We start from the raw sequence: 21,353 nt of genomic DNA, 5'->3' as shown, positions 1-21,353 counted from the left end.
CTAGAGAACACAAGGTGGGGGGCAGTGGTGGGTGGAGACAGAGGCTCTGAAGCAGGCTCCCCGCTGACAGCAGAGAGCCCAACGCAGGGGGCTCAAACTCACGAACCTTGAGATCATGACCTGAGCTGAAATCAGACGCTGAACCCCCCAGGTTCAGGTTCAGACTGAGCCCCCCAGGCACCCTGTCTGGTTTATGCATTGCTGTATCCCCAGCTCCCGGGACTCTGGCACACGTGAGTGCTTGATAGACTTCCGTTGGGTGAATGGAGGCCATCGTGCATAGTTACTTCAATGCACGAATTCCACATTTCGTAGGTAGTTTCTTGTTGTTTTTTTTTTTTTTTTTTTTTTTTTCAACGTTTATTTATTTTTGGGACAGAGAGAGACATAGCATGAACGGGGGAGGGGCAGAGAGAGAGGGAGACACAGAATCGGAAACAGGCTCCAGACTCTGAGCCATCAGCCCAGAGCCCGACGCGGGGCTCGAACTCACGGACTGCGAGATCGTGACCTGGCTGAAGTCGGACGCTTAACCGACTGCGCCATCCAGGCGCCCCGGTAGTTTCTTGTTAAATGAAGGGCTGATGAAGCTGCCTTTCCTGCCCTATCACATGCCCCCGGCTGGCAGATGTTCAGGATGTTCTGTCACCTCTCTTCTGCCCTCCAGGTGAGCCTGTGGCTGTAGCTGTGGGGATCGTTGCCTTAAGGATGAAGGAGTGGGGGAAGGAGGGCAGAGGGCCATTAGGGTCCCGGGAGAAAGAGGAGGCTCAGAAAGCAGCCGCTGAAGCAGAGAGGCAGGGGGTGGGGGGGGCTCGGAGGGTCTCGGGGGGTGCTTTGAGAGGAGAGGATAGTCAGAAGTGTCAAAACAGCTCAGGGTTTGTGGGGAAGTACAGGGTGGATGTCGATGATCCACGGCGTAGATGTTTGTTCCCCATTCACTCCCCAAGTGAAGGCTGACACTATTAGCAGGTGGAAGAGTGACCTTCGAAGGTAAAACGAAAGGCAGAACACCACCACCACCGCAGTGAAGATCTAGAATGTTTCGGTCATTGCCAGAGGCTCCCTTTTGCCCTTTCCTCATAGGCTCGCAGCCCCAGACAACGACTGCCCTTCTCTCTTTCACGGTAGATGAGACTTTTCTCTCCTAGAAGAGGAATCGTACTTTAAAAATATATTTTTGGGGCGCCTGGGTGGCGCAGTCGGTTAAGCGTCCGACTTCAGCCAGGTCACGATCTCGCGATCTCGCGGGATCTCGCGATCTCGCGGTCCGTGAGTTCGAGCCCCGCGTCGGGCTCTGGGCTGATGGCTCGGAGCCTGGAGCCTGTTTCCGATTCTGTGTCTCCCTCTCTCTCTGCCCCTCCCCCGTTCATGCTCTGTCTCTCTCTGTCCCCAAAATAAGAAATAAACGTTAAAAAAATATTTATATATTTTTATATATTCTGTTAATATGTGCACTGTTTTTTGTTTTTTTTTTTAAGTTTATTTATTTGGAGAGTGAGAGTGGGAGAATGAGGGAGGAAGAGAGAGAAGGAGAGAATCCCAAGCAGGCCCTGCATTGTCAGCCCAGAGCCCGATGCAGGGCTCGAGCTCATGAACCTGCGATCATGAGATGGTGACCTGAGCCGAAACCAACCATCAGATGCTTGACCAACTGAGCCCCCGAGGCGCCCCTGTTCTTTCTGTGTGTAGTTGTGTGTGTGTGTGCGGAGCCATAATTATAGTTATAAAAAACTGAGTTTGTCAACTGTGGCCATGATCAATCGGGCATTTTGTATTTCACTTTTTTTCCTGCATCAATGAAAGGGACCTCATATGTTTTGGGACTCCATGAAAAGAGTAGATTCAACCTGAATTACTTTCTTGCATAATATTGCTTTACTTCCTGGTCATAATTTACTCGAGTGGAAAATGGGACAGGTTGCATTATCCCTGCCTTGGAAGTGGGGAAATGAAAAGCAGTTTCTCCAAGGTCCCTTGTTGGTCCCAGGATTAGGATGGAGGCTGGTGCCCAGGCCCCTGTGCCCCGTCCGCCACACCGCGTGGGCCTAAGGCGGATGTGTTCCAGCTCGCTCCCCCCGGAATCCGCCTGCCTCCACGTTCCAGAGCCTTAGTGCACCCTTCCTTCTCTGACTCGTGTCTCCTGTCTCACCCCCAGGACCTGGCCACCCCTCAGGCCTTTGCGCGAAACCCATCCCTGGTGTGGGAGTTCTACCACTACCGGCGGGAGGTGATGCTGAGCAAGGAACCGAACCCCGGGCACCTCGCCATCGCTGAATGTGAGGCCCGGCTGCGTGGGCAGGGCCGCCGGCTTGTGGTCATCACTCAAAACATCGATGAGCTGCACCGCAAGGCTGGCACCAAGAACCTTCTGGAAATCCACGGTGAGGCGCCCTCGCGTGGGGAGGGGAACCAGACTTCAAAACACGTGTCCTGCCATTTCCCACCTGGACCCACCGAACCACAGTCTGCACTTTGACAGGACACCCAGGCGTCTGGTGTGCGGGTCACACGGCAGAGACGCGAGTGCCTAGGGAGGCTGGTGGGAAGAGGGAAGTATGGGCCATCGAACAACTTACAGCTTTGGCAGGAGCCGCCCGGGAAGACTCTGGCATTCCTGGGGGTGGCCGTTTCCTTTCCCCGCCTCCCCAGCTGGCCTGTCCCCTGAGGCTGAGCCTCTGCCCAGCTCTCAACAGATCAGTGACCAAGCCCGCCAGGTTTGTGACACCTGTGGAGTTTGTCTTACGTCCCGCTGGCTTCCCTCTGCCCTTGATGACACCGTCTCCCTCACGTCCTCTTTAATCCTCTCCCTCCTTTGAGCTCACCAAAAATCTCGTAAACTCATACAGTTTCACATTCATTCATACAAGAGCATAATCCCAAGGGCATTTGTATTTAAGAGTCTACAAAACTTCCATCCCAAGCAACGCATTGCTAATTGTGGAATTTCCAGCAGTGGTGACCCAGGGGGGAATGTGGCTGGTTTCCTTGGGTATGCAGTGAAGTTGCCTGTTTTTGCCTGGGATAAGGAAACCGAGCACTGTTCACTTGGGTCCCGTCCCTCTTTTGTGCCCTAGCCATAGTCAGCCACTTGCTGACCCAGTGTCTTGTTGGCACCTTCTCCTGCTGGGTCTGGGCCACTGTCCACGTGGCTCCTCTGGTTTCTTTACACTATCAGAATGCAGGCGGTGTCTCTTGCCATGTAGAAATGTGTCAGATGGGGGTGTTAACACCTGTCTTGGTTGTTTGAAGGATTAAATAAGACGATATGTACATATTATTAGTTGGGACTTACGGGGTTGCAAGCGATAAGAACTCTCTTCTAATTTAGGTAAAAACAGGTGCGCCTGGGTGGCTCAGTTGGTTGAGCAGCCAACTTCGGCTCAGGTGATGATCTCACGGTTCATGAGTTCGAGCCCTGCGTTGGGCTCTGTGCTGACCATTCAGAGCCCGGAGCCTGCTTTGGATTCTGGGTCTCCCTTCTCTCTCTGCCCCTTCCCTGCTCACACTCTGTCTCTTTCTCTCTCTCTCTGCCTCTCTCTCTCTCTCAAAAATAAACATTCAAAAAAAATTCTGATTTAGGTAAAAAAAAAAAAGAAAGCCCCTTCTTTCATCAAACTAAAGATGCCACCAATTTTTAACATGTATCGTGTTTTCAGTGTGACCCTCGCAAAGGAAATAGTCTGCCTAAGCCATCATATTTTATTATCCCTGAGCATTGTTATTTTGCACTTACCGAAATGGCCTACTAAAACTTACATAGACACAGATTTTTAGAAACTGTATCACCCTTGCACATATAAAAAACAGTGAAATATAAAAATGCACATATGAAAATGAGTGAAATAAAGTGGTTAAGATACTTCTCACGTTCCGACTCTTTCGAATCACTTCTGAATGACTCCAAGGCGTCAGTGTTTTCCAGGCGTGTTTTCCATGCATTTCCTAAAAGGCTGCTCCCCGCTCGTCTCCGGGTTCCCCTCCAAGCTGCTGACACACATCCTGGAAGTCTGATATTGGGCCTTCCTGGATCGACACCAACAGGTGTCGGGGGGAATGTTCTAGACAACAACCCGAACTCGTTTTCTTCCCCCAAATGGCCCTTTGCTGGTTTGTGGGCTGAAACATCCAGGGCTGGCCCTTGCCCCAGCAGTCCCTGGGGAATAACAGCCATGTCCCCACACATTTCAGCCATCATCGTTCTCCTGTAACAGGTGTGCCAGCTCTGACGGCCTGTAACAGGCTCTGTTCTCCTGTAACAGGCTCTGACGGCCGCCTCACATCCGTCCTCCCGCCGGGTAGCGGTCGTAGGACACATGCGATTTCAGAGATACTAACGTGGGGGAGAATGGCCTTGCCGAAACTGACAAAGTAGGGATGTTGTCTCACAGAACCCGGGAGTCCCGGGTTGGAGCTGATGTCGTGAGCAACAGTCTCTTCTTGCTCTGCCCCCCACCCCAGCTTTGTTGACTCTTTGAATAAAACCTCACTTCCCCCCGTGCATGCGGTCTGCCTCCGTGCGCCAGGCCAGTGAAGGGAGCTGTTGGCCGCTCTGGGCACCTTGCTTGGGTCACATACCTCCCTGTGACCGAAGGCCATTACCAGAGGATTACGGTACCGTGATTGGACCAGTCGGGGGCGTGAGCCTAAGCTTGTATTTGGGGATGGGATTGACAGCTCCACCCACTCGGGATAGAGGAGAGATGGCTCCCCGAGGAAGGAATACTGGGCAGAATGGAGCAGTGGACGTCCACTCTGGCGCGTGGTGAACATTTAGTGAATCGTGGTCACCGTCGTTGCTTTAGCTCAATAAATGGGTTGCTAGTTTTAACAATTACTTGCTTCATTTGTTAGTTGCTCATGTATTTACTGAGCTGCTTTTGTAGAAAGACTCAAGATTTGTTGAGTCGACGGTAGGATTTTGCCAATACATCCAACGTTTTGAGCCTTCGTCAGTCATGTACCTAGTAAACCACGCCCTTGGGTTTACGCTGGCTTCATGTACCCTACTAACCACCTTCAAGTCCGCCTCAACATCAGGATCATTTGAGAGCTCCTTAATCATGCCGTAAGTCATTTTATCTGTCTCTCTCCCTTCCAGATTACAAAATCCAGGAGGCAGATGTCCGTGGCTCAGTAGAACTGTGTGCCTTTGGATTTCCCTTGACACCTAGGGCAGGCCCGTTTGTTGAAATGAACGAATAAAAACTAAATTCTGTTGTACCCCTTTAGACATGGAGACAGTTCCTTCTAATTATGCTAAATTCTGGTCTTGTTTAACTTGTGTTTTTCAGGTAGCTTATTTAAAACCCGATGTACCTCTTGTGGAGTTGTGGTGGAGAATTACAAGAGTCCCATTTGTCCAGCTTTATTGGGAAAAGGGTAATGACACTGCTCTACTTTGTTTTCTCTTTTAAGTTGAACATAAACGGAAGGAAATTGAACAGTAGCCTAAGATTCCTGTGGATAGTTAGGAGAAATGAGACTAGATTACAGTACAGCCATAGGATAAAAGAACTATTTTGCTCAAAATTTACAATGCCAAGTGAAAACCACAGGACCTAACTCTTATCTAATACGATCCAAACTTCATATTTAAACACATGCACGTGCACACACACACACACACACACACACTCATACAAACACACGCACACCCCATGTTGGTATACCTGGTATATAGAGATAACAGACCAGAAGAAAAGACAACAAAATATTAACAGTGATTATCAAGAATAGTGGGGTTATGGGTAATTTTGATTAGTTCTTTATATCTTTCTGGAGTTTTTCTAACATTTCTGTGATGAGCATGTACTGTTATAACTAGGGAAAAAAATAAGAGTAGACTCGAAATATTGAGAAAAAATTTACCTGGCCATTTAAAAAAATTTTTTTTAAATGTTTTTAATGTTTATTTACTTTTGAGAGAGAGAGACAGAGGTGTGAGCAGGGGAGGGGCAGAGAGAGGGAGACACAGAATCCAAAGCAGGCTCCGGGCTCTGAGCTGTCAGCACAGAGCCTGATACGGGGCTCAAACTCACAAGCCTTAAGATCATGACCTGAGCTGAAGTTGGACGCTTCACCAACTGAGCCACCCAGATGCCCCTTACCTGGCCATTTTAAATTAGGATAAATTATATAGGTAATATATGAATCCAGTATCCTCGCAGAAGATTCCAATGATGATGTATACAGTGCATATCAGGAAGCTCCCCCTTAACATCCTGGTGGCTCCGCCCCTTCCCCACATGCAAATTCCCTTTTCTGACATAAAATCACTGGTTGTTAACTGTGTGGTGTCTGCCCTTCCAGTACCCTTCTAAGTCAGCTTGTATTGACTATGAGTTTGGGAGCTGTATACCGCCAGGCGAATATACAGACTTACGTTATGTTTTCTCTCTGTTCTTTGATTATACCAATGTCATTGTTTCTTTACTAACATCACTTACTCCAGGGCTCCAGAACCTGAAGCTCAGGATGCCAGAATCCCAGTGGAGAAACTTCCCCGGTGGGTAAAAATCCCTGATCCGTATTTGGTTTTCCAGATGGAAAAAAAAACAAACAATCAAAATCTAAGTTCATTTGCTGAGATGCCTCTTAAGTGCACAAATGCAGACGGACAGGGGCCAAAGGTTGAAGGTGAACCACCCCAGGGCGAGGAGAACCACTGCCTTCCCGTCCCTTTTTGCTTTGCACTGTCCCTTTTTGCTTTGCACTGTGGTGGGATAATTTGAGTCCTGGAAAGTTTCTGGAGCTGTTATGCCCCAACTGCTTACCTGGTGCTTACGAAGCGTAGAGGCGGACGTCTTGTGAAAATGTTAGCTGGTATCATCTTCATTCTCCTCCTTGTTGTGTGTTATTAGCCCAGGGCAAAGGAGGCAGTAAAAGGTCTTGCAAAAGCGAAATTATAGGACCAAACAGGATTTTTGCAGATAAAAAAAAAATATATAAGAAAAGCCCTAGAGAAAGATTTTTGTGTCGGTTTTTCAAAAGCAGACGTTACAACGCCATTTCCCAAAGTGTTCTTAGAACACTCGACCCATGTGATGTTGATGGACGTTACTTAAGAAATGATGTTATGTGTTCAAATAAATATGGAAACCGTAGAGTAAACAAATTTGAAGTATGTTTGCTTTACTGCAGGACTTCTCAGAGCATTTAATACACCAGAGTACACTGTTCTTTAAAGAACAGTTATAATTTGTGAATATTTCACTAGTTTATTTAACCACAGAACCCTATTTATTATTCTTTTCAACGTTTTTTAATTTAAGTGTTTTATTTACTTATTTTGAGAAGACAGAGAAAGGATGAGAGCGAGTGGGGGAGGGGCAGAAAGAGAGGGAGAAAGAGGATCCCAAGCAGGCTCTGTGCTCTTAGTGTGGAGCCTGACGCGGGGCTCGATGCCATGGCCCTGAGATGATGACCTACCTGAGCTGAAATCAAGAGCTGGGTGCTCAACCGACTGAGCCACCCAGGCGCCCCAGAGCCCTATTTATTATTCTTAATAAGGGTTTTTATTACTGAATCCTAAAGTTTGATCTAAAACAATAGGGAATCGTGGGCAGTTCTTGAGAAGATTATTTATGATGAAAGTGAGGTTTGGGAGGTTGTTGTAGAAGGTCTACGTAAGATGACCCACAGGCAGTGGGGAGTGGGAGAAGAGGAAGATGGCGAACTTGGCCGTGCCCAGGGCAAGAGAACGGTGAATCTGAGGGAAAGTGAAAGGGGGACACAGATGCGACTAGCAGGTGGCTGGTGTGTTCGAGGCAGGGCTGAGCCTGGTTCCTCCCGGCTGCCATGCCGAAGAGTGCGATGGCGTAGCTGGGAAAGGGAAAGCTGTGGTTAAAACCCCACATCCAGCCGAGTCCATGTCGATCAGTTGGCTTCATCCGAGATTCATGGACCGGACAGCACCCCACGTAGCAGACAGAAGCTCCAAGGAGCTGCACACAATGGAAGACGTTTATAGGTGGAAGAGGCAGGGCGAGGAAGTTCTTCGGGCAAAGAGGGAATTGTTTCGGGCAAGGTCACCTTCCTTCTGGGGACCCAAGGGGTGTTTCAGGCGGGTTACCCCACTAGTGCTGACCAAGTGGCTCCAGATTGACTGGTTAAAGACCACAGGCCCTGGAGAGGCTGGATATACAGCTAGGTTAGGTACTAAGTCTTGGTTTGCTGATATGGGGCTTAGCCCATGGGACTCCATTTTGGGCCTGTGGTCTCTCTTTTTTAACACGGTTTAGAAAGAGAATGGTAAGGTTGGCTGAAACACAGCTGTCAACATATCAGCCCAGTGCATCCGGACAAAATGAAAGCTTTAGAAGGGCCTGAATATTCAGAATAAGCTCACATGGTCTGGAAGGGGAGGGAGGGAGGATAACAAGGAAGAGGGCGACAGACTTGATTTGGGGTAGCCCCTAGCCTTCCTCTGATCCAGTGGGGCAGATCTTCTTGCAGGGCAGGTGTTGGGGTTGGGTGAAGGATAATGTTCCCACAGGTGTGAAGAGGCGGGGTGCGAGGGCCTGCTGCGACCCCACGTGGTGTGGTTTGGCGAAAACCTGGATCCTGCCATTCTGGAGGAGGTTGACAGAGAGCTGACCCTCTGTGACTTATGTCTAGTGGTAAGTCATGCCCTCCCCTGATCCTCGAGATTTTCCGGAACACCAGGACTGGGGTGGAGTTTGTTGTGTTTTTTTATGTTTCCTTCCTTCCCTCTCTCTTCCCTTTCCTTCCTTCCTCCTCTTCCTACTGTGTGTGTTGAGAGGTTTTGTACCCTACAGAAGAATTAAGAAACAACGAATACGAATTGATCGTAAATGTGAAACTGCGGAAGACCGTGTCTTGGGCTTTGCAAAGACACTCCCCTCCTGCCAAAAATAATGAAAAGAGCATGTTATTGATTCTGATTTTGAAAGTAATACATGTTCATTATTACATTTGAGAAAACACAAAAAAGTGTAAAATTATAAGGAGGAAATTAGAAATCACCAATGATTCTACCACCCAAAAATAGCCACTGTTCATTTTAGTGTATTTTTTCCTAGATCAGAGGTGAGAAACTGTGGCCGGTGGGCCAGATCTAGGCTGCCACTTGTTTTTGTAAATAAAGTTTTATTGGAACACAACCATGCCCATTCTTCTATGTATCGTGTATGGCTGCTTTCACACTCCAATGGCAGAGTTGACTATTTGTGATGGAGACTGTATGGCTTATAAATCCTAAAAATATTACTATATGGCCCTTTCCAGAAAAACATTTCCTTACTCCTGGTCTAGACCTTTTATTGTGCAGATGTATACATATGGTTAAAAATTCAAAAGTGGGTTCATACTGTATGTTCTGCTTTGAAACAACTTTATTCATGTAGTGATTCACCGGGCATATTCTGTGTCAGTACATCCACAAATCTGTATCATCTTTTCATTGGTGGCATGGTGTTCTGTTGCATGGATATACAAGGATGTATTTAACCAATCCTCCATTGTTGGACATTTAGGCCATTTCACATTTTGATATTTTAAATAATGCTGTAGTGAATATTCTTTTTTTGTTGTTAATTTAAAAAAAAATTTTTTTTTAACGTTTATTCATTTTTGAGAGACAGAGAGAGACAGAGCATGAGTGGGGAAGGGGCAGGGAGAGAGGGAGACACCGAATCCGAAGCAGGCTCCAGGCTCTGAGCCATCAGCACAGAGCCTGATGCGGGGCTTGAACCCACGAACTGCGAGATCATGACCTGAGCCGAACTTGGACGCTCAGCCGACTGAGCCACCCAGGCGCCCCTGTTGTTAATTTTTTTTTAACGCTTACTCATTTTTGAGAGACAGAGAGAGCGTGCGTGGGGGAGGGGCAGGATCTGAAGCAGGCTCCAGACTCCGAGCTGTCAGCACGGAGCCCGATGCAGGGCTCGAACTCACGAACTGCGAGATCATGACCTGAGCCGAAGTCAGACACTTAACCGACTGAACCCCCCAGGCGCCCCTGTAGTGACTATTCTTAGACATAACTCCTTGCATACTCTTCAAATCATTTCCTTGGGACATATTTCCTAGAAATGGAATGAATTAGACAGAGGGTGTGCATATTTCAGAGTTTTCTTAACACATCTTTAAAAGCAGAAGCACTTTCTCATGGGTACACATTCATTCAGCCAGTATTTATTGAGTGCACCCCAGTGTTTCAGTGTCTGTTCATCACCAGTGCTTAAATGAGAAAACCTGGTTTGTACAACATGTTCTGGCCTTTCCATTCTTGTAAAGCACACTTAAACATATGCATCTATGGGGAAAAACCTGAAAGGATGTATAACAGTGGTTATCACAGGGTAGCGGGAGTATGAATAACGTGAGTATATTTTTTCTTTGCGTTTTCTAATGTTAAAAAAGAAAAGAAAAAAACGAACATGGATTATTGGCATTACTTCACAGAGCAGAGACAAAACCGAGCCCTTGATCTGCCGTTCTCTCCGTTTGTGCTCCCTTTTCCCTAGCACATTCTTCTAGTGATCAACCGACAGGATGCCTCTTAACTCCCCATCTGTCCCTTGGAAGCTCTCCATCTGTTTCATCCAGCTAGCTTTCCTCACATCTTGCAACCCTAAACTGGCCTGAGTTTGTGTAAGGTTTTCTGGAAGAATGTTTCCTCTCCCCGTAGCGTGGTCATTTGTCCGTTTCCATTTGTTTGCTTTGTAGGTGGGAACTTCCTCCGTGGTTTATCCTGCCGCCATGTTTGCCCCCCAGGTGTCTGCCCGCGGAGTGCCAGTGGCCGAATTCAACATGGAAACCACCCCAGCCACGAACAGATTCAGGTACAGGGACCAGGTGGGAGATGGACGGTGCTGAGCACGTTTAGACACGTTATCTAAACAGATGTCACCTTTGGTTCTAATTAGAAAAAAAAGAGAGAGAGAGAGAGAGAGAGATGGAGACACACAGAGTATATGTTTTCTAATTTGGTCGGTCATTGCTTTGACGGAAGAACAAAATCTTCACTGTAGACCAAGGTAGCTATGTCTTTTTACAGGGAATTTGCCTTAGGGCTTTTGGGGTTCACATTTTGAAAGTTCTTCTTTGATTAGCGTTTTGAAAGTTCTTTGATTCCCTAGGCTTTGCTGTCATTCGTGTGTTTATGTGAGATTTAGTAATGGCATTTCGGTGTAGGCGAGTTGAATGCCCAGCACAGCCGGGGAGATGCCCGTACACCCTCATCACTCTGTTCTCACTGCGCGGCGTCCTGGGTGAGCTCCTCTTTGGTCTCATTGCCAAATAATTGCCAAGTTGCCACATATCCTCAATATCAGTACTTGGGGCCATGCCACGATACTGATCCCTTCTTCCACACTGTGGAAAGTGGAGACCATCAGAGTATGCGTTTTGGGGGTTCTGTTTTGTCCTCACCTTCCTTTTGCTTTCTTTTTTCACCCTGGCTGTTGTGTCTTCCCTTAGTTTATACATTTTTATCAGTCTGCTTAATTCCTTTCTAGAATAAGGTAGAACATGAAAAACTCTTAAAGAAATATGAACAAATGGAAAACTTCACTGAAACTTCTCTTTTTTTTTTTTAAGTGTTTAATGTTTATTTATTTTGAGAGAGAGAGAGAGAGAATGAATGGGGAAGGGGCAGAGAGAGAGGGAGACAGAATCTGAAGCAGGCTCCATCAGCAAAGAGCCTGACGCGGGGCTTGAACCCACGAACTGCGAGATCATGACCTGAGACGAAGTCAGACGCTTAACTGACCGAGCCACCCAGGCGTCCCTGAAACTTCTTATCATTACTTCAGCAGTTTTCACCTCAACAACATATTTTAAAAATACCGACGGGGGCGCCTGGGTGGCTCAGTTGGTTGAGCGTCCAAATTCATCTCCGGTCATGATCTCACAGTTCGTGAGTTCGAGCCCTGCATCAGGCTCTGTGCTGACAGCTCGGAGCCTGGAGCCTGCTTCAGATTCTGTGCCTCCCTCTCTCTGCCCCAACCCACTTGCATTCTGTCTCTGTCTCAAAAATAAATAAACGTTAAAAAAATTAAAAAAAAAAAAACCAACGTGTGGGTACCACCCAGGAGGTTCTGATGTAATTGGCCTGAGGTGTAGCCTGGGCATCGTGATTTTTATCAGCTTCCTAGATGATTCTAATGTGCAGCCACGGTGAGAACCAGCATTCTGAGTCTTCACTGGGATAAAAATGTGCCACAGACTGTGTGACTGTCTTCAGGTGACTTGGCCGAATCTAGTTTCCTCCACGTCTTTTTAATCGGCTATGGTTTGTGTCCTCAGTCCACCTCTTCATTTGTGCGTAAGTGGTAGGAACGAGGAAGACGTCCCTTTAAAAAACTGCCTTCGATTATAAAACTGATTCTTTGAAAACTCCCCAGGAGAAGAAATATAGAAGATGAGAATATGTGGAAGGACATTCATGTTCATGGACCAGACAAGTTAATATTGTTACTATGGCAGTGCTTCCCACCCTGATTACAGATACCGCTAGTCTCTATCGAAATTGCTGCTGGCCTGTTTGCTAAAATTGGCAAGTTGGTCCCAAAATTCATACGGAAATGTAAGGGACCCAGAATAGCCGAAACAAAAAGAATGAAGTTGAAAAACTCACACTTTGCAGTTTGGAAAGTTACCATGAAGTTACAGTTACGCAGACTGCGTGGCGCTGGCCTGCAGATGGGCACATAGGTTAGCGGGACAGAATCGCGAGTCCAGAAATACACGTAGGTTAGCGGGACAGAATCGCGAGTCCAGAAATACACATAGGTTAGCGGGACAGAATCGCGAGTCCAGAAATACACGTAGGTTAGCGGGACAGAATCGCGAGTCCAGAAATACACGTAGGTTAACGGAAAAGAATCGAGAGTCCAGTCAGCGTATGGCCAACCGATTTCTGGAAAGGGTATGAAGACAACTCAAGGAAAGGACAGTCTTTTTAACAAGTGGTGCTGGAACAGCTGGAGAGCCACCTGCAAAAGAAGGGACTGGGACTCTTTCATCACACCACCTGCAAAAATTAGCCCAAATGGGTCATAGACCTAAACATAAAAGCTAAAAATGTAAAATACTTAAATGAAAATATAGGAGTAAGTCTTTTTGACCTCAAGTTAGTCAAAGCCTCCGTGATATGACTTCAAAAGCACAAGTAACACAAGAAAGATGGATAAATCAGGGGCGCCTGGGTGGCTCAGTCAAACATCCAACTCTTCGTTTTGGCTCAGGTCATGATCTCACGGTTCATGAGTTTGAGCCCTGCATTGCCCCACATTGGGCTCTGTGCTGACAGTGTGGAGCCTGCTTGGGATTCTCTTTCTCCCTCTCTCCTTGCCTCTCTTTCTCTCCTCTGTCAGAATAAATAAATAAATAAACTTTTTAAAAAAAATGGATAAATTGGACTCCATCAAGATTAAAAACCTCTGTACTTCAATGGACCCCATCTGCAAAGTGAAAAAGACAACGTACAGAATGGGAGAGAATATTTGCAGGTCTAATATTTGATATGGGACTTGCATCCAGCATATATAAAGAGCTCTCACAATTCAATAATAAAAAGACAAACAGTCCAATTTAGAAATGGACCAAAGATTTGAGTAGACGTTTCTCCAAATATGTACACATGGCCGATAAGCATATTGAAATATGCTGAACGTTATTAAAATTAGGGAAATGCAAATTAAAACCACCATGAGATACCACTTAACAACCACTAGCATGGGTATAATAATACAAAATATATATATATATATATATATATATATATATATATATATATATATAATAAAGTAACAGGTGTTGAAGAAAGTGGACCTCTCACCTGTTGCCGGTAGAAATGGACAATAGTGCACCTGCTTCAGAAACCAGTCTGGCAGTTCCTCGAAAGGTTATATACAGAGTGAACATATGATCCAGCAATTCTCTTAGGTAGATAGCCGAGAGAAATGAAAACATACATCTACTGGGGCGCCTGGGTGGCTCAGTCGGTTAAGCGTCCAATTTCGGCTCAGGTCATGATCTCATAGTTTGTGGGTTTAAGCCCTGCATTGGGCTCTGTGCTGTCAGTGCAGAGCCTGCTTCAGATCCTCTGCCTCCCTCTCTCTCTGCCCCTCCCCTGTTCTCGCGCTCTCTCTCTCTCAAAAGTAAATAAACATTAGGGAAAAAAGGGGTACCTGGGTGACTCACTCGGTTAAGCATTCAGCTCTTGGTTTTGGCTCAGGTCATGATCTCATGGTTTCGTGAGTTTGAACACTACGTCAGGCTCTGTGCTGACAGCACAGAGCCAGCCTGGGATTCTCAGTCTCCCCCTCTCTCTGCCCGTCTCCCACTCGTGCTGTCTCTGTCTCTCCCAAAATAAATTAAAAAAAAAAGAAAAAGCAAGAATGATCCAAATGTCCTTCTGGTCCTCAACTGATTAGTGGAGAAACATAATTTGGTACATACATATCAGGGAATATTATGCAGCCATGAAAAGAAATGAAATGCTGATCTGTGTTACAACATGAATGACCTTTGAAACATTCTAGTGGGTGAAAGAAGCCAGACACACAAGACCACACATCATATGATTCTGTTTATATGAGATACCTAGAAATCAACCGAGACTGGAGGTCGATGAGTGGTTGTCTAGGGTTAGGGCAGGGAGGAATGCGAAGTAACTATAAATGGAGACACGTTTCCTTTTGGGATTAGAAAAAGTTGTCTAATGTGGATTGTGGTGATGGTCATATAATTCTGTGAATATACTGAAAAAAAAAAAACCACATTATATGTTTTTTTTTTAAATTTTTTTTTTAACGTTTATTTTTGAGACAGAGAGAGACAGAGCATGAACGGGGGAGGGTCAGAGAGAGAGGGAGACACAGAATCGGAAACAGGCTCCAGGCTCCGAGCCATCAGCCCAGAGCCTGACACGGGGCTCGAACTCACGGACCGCGAGATCGTGACCTGGCTGAAGTCGGACGCTTAACCGACTGAGCCACCCAGGCGCCCCTTAAATTATATGTTTTAAACAGCTTATACGTGAGTGATATCTCAGTTAAGCTATGCTGCTCAGAATTAAGTTATCTTCTAATGTATGCCCCGAAAAGTAGACATTGGACCTCTAACACATGTTGTGGCATACACAGGTAGCAGCTGTACTAGCCTGCAGCATTCTAAGAAATGTCGGAGCAGGCAGCTCAGGCCTCTTGTCTGCTCGAAAGAACATCAGGGTGGCTCGGTGGCTTAGGTGTCCAACTTCGGCTCCGGTCATGACCTCACGGTTCACCAGTTCAAGTCCTGCGTCGGGCTCTGTGCCGACAGCTCGGAGCCTGGAGCCTGCTTCAGATTCTGTCTCCCTCTCTCTGCCCCTCCCCCACTCGCATTCTGTCTCTCTCTCTCTCTCTCTCAAAAATAAATAAACATTAAAAAAAAAAAAAAAAGAACATCAGTATTCTCCAAGAATGGGAAAGGACAAACTTTGTTTCCTTCTTTTTTTAAAAAACTTATTTATTTTTTTGAGGTGGGGGTGGGGAAGGGCAGAGAGAGAATGAGAGAGAATCCCAAGCAGGCTCTGCGCCATCAGCACGGAGCCTGACTCGGGGCTTGATCCCACGAATTGCGAGATCATGACCTGAGCCCAAATCAAGACCTTACCCCACTGAGCCAGCCGGGTGCCCTGGGATAAACTTTCTGCAGGAGGAAGTGAGCTCCGTCCCTAGTCCCTTTCTTGTAATGTGGTTTATTTTCAGTCCTATGATCTCCGGCTCACCTCTACGAAGTATAAAGACTGAAAACAAAACCATCATGGTAGGAAGGTAACAAAATGCAGATGGCGGGGGTGGGGGAGAAAAGAAGACAATAAAAGGAGAGTGTTTGCACAAGCCAAGGGCTGGCCTCTACCTTTCATGCCCCGGACTGACCGGCAGGGACTGGCAGGCATTGTGTGTGTCTTCGTGTGAGAGGAAATTGAACCTGCCAGTTGTCCCTGCAGGTTGACAAGAGAATCGTGGCGTATCATGATATCATTGCATAAGCGGGGCCTCCTAACACGACAGACCCGGTTCCGCCGCTGCTCCGTCTCGGCCAAAATCTTGGAAGCCTTGACCAAGTCTGACAAGCTACCCAGTGACCAGCACCTACCACAAGAACCGCCTGTTGGGGCGCCTGGGTGGCGCAGTCGGTTAAGCGTCCGACTTCAGCCAGGTCACGATCTCGCGGTCCGGGAGTTCGAGCCCCGCGTCGGGCTCTGGGCTGATGGCTCGGAGCCTGGAGCCTGTTTCCGATTCTGTGTCTCCCTCTCTCTCTCTGCCCCTCCCCCGTTCATGCTCTGTCTCTCTCTGTCCCAAAAAATAAATAAACGTTGAAGAACCGCCTGCTGTTCGTTCGTTTGTCTGGCAGCTGAGGCTGGCCGTACCACCAAGTCTGGAAATTTTCCCAGATGGGTGTAGCTGACGGGCGAAGACAGTCGTGCTTTTATCTAGGAGTCCTCAAAGGTGGCATTTGGGAGAGACGTAGGTGACCTTCTCACCCCTTCTCAGCTTTTCAAACGGGGAACCAGGGCTGGGGCGATCGAGTGTTTGAACACACAGCTCGACAAGGGCAGGATTTTCTCTTAACAGCTCACGCGTGATAGATTTTGGTTGGATTTGACTCTGGGTCGGTGCTCCGCAAACTGCCTCCCGCAGGCCAAATTCACCGGCCATCTGTGTTTGTAAATAAAGTTTTATTGGCACTCGGCCGTGGCCCTGTGTTTACAGCAACAGAACTGGGTCGTTGCAACAGAGACCGTCTGGCCTAAAATATGCCTTCTCTGGCTCTTCACAGAGAAAGGCTTTGCCAACAACTACTGTAGGTGAATGAGAGAAACAAAAGCTGGGATAATGTCTCCTTTTAGCCTAATTTTCCTTATTGCCCAAATAGGCGGGGCAGGAACGCGGGCCACACTTTGAACGTGGATCTCACAGGACGTCTTAGACCGAGCACACGTCGATTAGATTCTTTGCCCCAATTCTCACGTAGAGACAAAGTCACAGAATTTGCCTCCCACTGAAATGTATTAATGTCCTCAGGGTGTTCATCAGTTCCGGTTTTGTTTTTGTCATTGGTCCCATCCCCGCTGGTGGTCGCGGATGATTTCTGACAAGCCATTACGGTTAGTGTAGACATGAGCCACTTTCAGCTTCGGCTTGTGGGTTCTTGGCTGTTCACTCAGCGCCGGGGTCCTTGGCACGTGAGGGTCTGTGCACTTGCTGAGGCAGAAATGAGGTTTGCTTGTCAGGAGGCTGATGCGTTGGGCCGTCCAAGTGCCCTGGTCCTCTCCCCCCACCCCCGTGCCCTGTGATCACCATGTCGTTCATCTTGGAATTTCTCTAAACTTTGGAATTTAGTTGAAGTCCACAGGTGTTCATTTACTAAGCACCTATAATGCCCTAGACACGGCCCTAGGGGCTCAGGCCGGGATGCGTCAGGACACCAAGCAAAAAAATCTCTTGTGTGAACATGACCCTCTCGTGGTGGAGGCAGACGGTAAGCAGTAAAGCAGAATAAACGTGCAAAGACTGTAGCCGGTGAGCAGCTGGGCCGGAGGCTGTGGCAGACAGCAAAAGTCGAATTGGAATGGAGCAGACAGGTTGCAGGATTCAGCTGGGTAGTCGGGGCAGGCCGCACTGAGAAGACATCTGCGCGGGCTCGGAGGCGATGAGAGAGTGAGCTAAGGGGACTGTCTGGCTAAGAGCTTTCCAGACACGGGACCACCTGGAGCAGAGCCCCCCCCCCCCCCCCCCAGGACAAAGCACGCCTGGGAGGTGTGAGGACCAGCACTGAGGTCAGTGTGGCCGGAGTAGGGGGAGGGAGGGCGAAGAGGTGGTCAGGAAGGTCAGGAAGGAACTTGTTTTGGGGGGGCGAGGGGAGGGGAGAAAGAAAGCAAACTGCCAGTACAGTTTATAAGTCTGAGTTCTTAGCTAGAAAATGTTTTGTTTTTTTTTTTTTAACATTTAATATCGAGAGACAGAGACAGAGCACGAGCATGGGAGGGGCAGAGAGGGAGGGGGAGGCACAGAATCCGAAGCAGGCTCCAGGCTCTGAGCCGTCAGCACCGAGCCCGACGCGGGGCTCGAACTCACGGACCGCGAGATCGTGACCTGAGCCGAAGTCGGACGCTTTACCGACTGAGCCACCCAGGCGCCCCTAGAAGATGGTTTTATAAGGGTGCCTGGGTGGCTCAGTCGGTGGAGCGTCTGACTTCGGGTCAGGTCACGATCTCGCGGTCCGTGAGATCGAGCCCCACGTCGGGCTCTATGCTGACAGCTCAGCCTGCTATGGATTCTGTGTCTCCCTCTCTCTCTGCCCCTCCCCTGCTCGTGCTCTGTCTCACTCTCAAAAATGAATAAATGTTAAAAAAAAAAAAAGTGGTTTTTTTGAAACCGGTTTTCTAAATTGCTTTAATTATGTATTTGCTCAGCAAGAGTATAAAGAATGTACTTTTAAATTACGGTTGGCCACAGTGGGTAGGAAGTCCGGTGCTCCCCCTGGCTGCACTGAGGGTGGGTAGGAAGGGCCCTAAGCTTGGTTCAGGCAGTTCGGCTCCTTGTTGGTCTGTTCATCAAAAAGTCACTGAGAGTAAGAACAATTTAAAAGGCACACATATATGCCTTAATAAAGCATACTTAAAGATACCTAACGAGATTTAATTTTATTGAATTAAAAATATTTTCATTTAGAGCAAAACGCTGTGCATTCATTTGGTTGGTTTCGCTTTGCTTGACGGAGCTGGAGGCCATTTCTCTGAGCAGGGACCTGCTGATCATGCAGTCGCCTTTCTTGCATGAATCATGCTCTTAATCCTCCCAGTGGCCCCCGCCCCCCCAAGCCCCTGCAGATAAAAATCACCCTAACCCTTGGGGCGCCTGGGTGGCTCAGTCAGTGGAGCGTCCGACTTCGGCTCAGGTCATGAACTCACAACTCGTGGGTTCGAGCCCCGCGTCGGGCTCTGTGCTGACAGCTCGGAGCCTGGAGTCTGCTTTGGATTCTGTGTTTTCATCTCTCTCTGCCCCTAACCCACTCGCATTCTGCCTCTGTCTCTCTCAAAAATAAATAAACATTAAAAAAAAATCGAGCGCCTGGGTGGCTCAGTTGTTTAAGCATCTGACTTCGGCTCAGGTCATGATCTCGTGGTTCGTTGAGTTCGAGCCCCGTGCCGGGCTTGGTGCTGACAGCTCAGAGCCTGGAGCCTGCTTCAGATTCTGTGTCTCCCTCTCTCTCTCTGCCCCTCCCCTGCTCACATTCTGTCTCTCTCTCTCTCTCTCTCAAGAATAAATAAAAACATTCAAAAAAAAAATTTTTTTTAAGTCACCCTAACCCTTATTTTGTAAAACAAAACAGACCACCAAAAAAACAGTCCGATCCCAAGGATCTGGTCTAGACTTCCTGAATCAGACTTTCCGTGGCGAGAGGACTATTTGTTTATTTGACCAGCAGCCCAGGTGACTGTTCTCATCAGGGAGTCTTAGAAGACACCGGATTACAGCCTCTGGTTTAGGTATTTTTCTGCCTTTTTTTTTTTCCTTTTTAGAAGGGGAAAACTAACAGAAAAGAAATTTCGGAACTAACAGAAAAGAAATTTGTGAAGCAGGCTTCCTCCCTAGTCTTTGCCACCTATGCTAATTTAACAGAATTACTTTCAGTGACCTGCTGTGCCTTTCCAAAGCCTAACAACAAATTTTCCTAGGAATAACCCTCTCTTCACAACTATATTTTGGGGATTTATTACACAATTTTTACTTGACGTAGATAATCACAGTAACCGTTAGAAGTGGCATGAACAGATTCCAGAACAAACACAGTGGACCTGGTCGCCCGCTGCTGGGGGGGAGGCGGGGTGGTGCACGGGGCTGCTACAACACAAGTCTTCAAGCACTTTTGTATTTTTTTAAACTTGACATCTAACATTCTGTATCGGAATGCAGTAAAACCCTGGATTGCGAGTAACTTGTTCTGCCAGCGTTCTGCAAAACGAGCAAACATTTCTAATAAACGTTAACTTGATGAACGAGCAATGTCTCGCAACACGAGTAGTAGGTGAAGCCGAACGTCACATGATCGCAACTGAGCCAATGGTTCTTGAGATTCACTTTGATATACGAGTGCTTTGGATTACAAGCATCTTTCCAGAACGAATTATGCTCGCAAACCAAGGTTTTACTGGAGTTGAAAACCATGTGATTCTAGGTGTATTAGAAATAAAATACTGAAATTTTATAATAAAAATGCATTATAAGCAAATCAGCCATTATCATGGTTTTATTTTTTATTTTTTTAATGTTTATTTTTGAGAGAGAGACAGAGATAGAGACAGAGAGCGGGGGAGGGACAGAGAGAGAGAGGGAGACACGGAATCCGAAGAAGGCTCCAGGCTCTGAGCTGTCAGCACCAGAGCCCGACGCGGGGCTGGAACTCACGAGCTGCGAGACCATGACTTGAGCCAAAGTCAGTCACTTAACCAACTGAGCCACCCAGGCGCCCCTTCATGATTTTAAATGTATCCAGTCTCAGTGTCACAACTGCTTGATACTCACCATCATCTATTTACAAAATAGATATACAAGCCCTTTCCTTTAAATTTTTTTTTCTTGAGAGAGAGAGAGCGAAAGAGAGAGTATGAGCGGCAGGGTGGGGGGCGGGGGGAGCAGAGAGAAAGCGAGAGAGAGAATCCCAGGCAGGCTCCCTTCTGTCAGCATAGAGCCCAAAGTGGGGCTCGATCTCATGAACCGTGAGATCATGACCTGAGCCATAATCAAGGTCAGATGCTTCGCTGACTGAGATGCTCAGGTTGCCCCCTTTTTCCACAGTCTTCACGTTTTTTCTTCTTCTCTTTGAACTTTTATTTCCACACTTGATCTTAGCCAAAAGGCCGAGAAGGGATGAACTTTTATTTCCGTTCTTTCACTATATAAATTCATATTAATGTAATATATTTTTATGCTTAAAAATATTTTTTGTTAACTACTCTATTTCTGTAGCACAATATGATATGAATCTTTTATTTTCCGTTTCCTTAAAACTTAAAGACTGTCCTATTGAAAAATTTCTCCAGATTGAATCATCGCTACAACAATTTGTGGTATAGCTGTTGAAAACAACACATAAATAATAAATTTTGACTAATAATTCCATAAAAGTGAAATTTAATTGGAAACGCATCTTTTAATGTTTTATTTATTTTTGAGATACAGAGAGAGACAGAGCAGGAGCGGGGCAGGGTCAGAGAGAAGGAGACATAGAATCTGAAGCCGGCTCCAGGCTCTGAGCTGTCAGCACAGAGCCCGACGCGGGGCTCGAACTCACGAACTGTGAGCTCATGACCTGAGCCGGAGTCGGATGCTTAACTG

General features: G+C 47.1%; 1 protein-coding gene across 8 annotated transcripts in view; it reads left to right on the top strand.

Annotated features, from left to right (window-relative positions):
* The window catches only part of SIRT5 (sirtuin 5), a 40,739-nt gene that overhangs the window by 16,403 nt on the left and 2,983 nt on the right, over positions 1 to 21,353 (top strand). For 6 of the 8 annotated variants that reach the window (XM_086706243.1, XM_086706242.1, XM_086706241.1 and 3 more), the window contains 5 exons: positions 2,156 to 2,381; positions 5,292 to 5,379; positions 6,452 to 6,505; positions 8,495 to 8,618; positions 10,690 to 10,805. In XM_086706243.1, coding sequence (XP_086562369.1) covers positions 2,156 to 2,381; positions 5,292 to 5,379; positions 6,452 to 6,505; positions 8,495 to 8,618; positions 10,690 to 10,805 — 608 coding nt within the window. The remainder of the gene's footprint in view (positions 1 to 2,155; positions 2,382 to 5,291; positions 5,380 to 6,451; positions 6,506 to 8,494; positions 8,619 to 10,689; positions 10,806 to 21,353) is intronic. The other 2 variants (XM_086706246.1, XM_086706247.1) reach the window with 2 other exon arrangements.

This window comes from Puma concolor, chromosome B2 (genome assembly GCF_028749965.1).
Source record: "Puma concolor isolate L17-30 chromosome B2, mPumCon1.1.hap2, whole genome shotgun sequence".
In the NCBI taxonomy this organism is placed as follows: Eukaryota; Metazoa; Chordata; class Mammalia; order Carnivora; family Felidae; genus Puma; species Puma concolor.
This window is presented reverse-complemented; position numbering and strand designations above follow the sequence as displayed.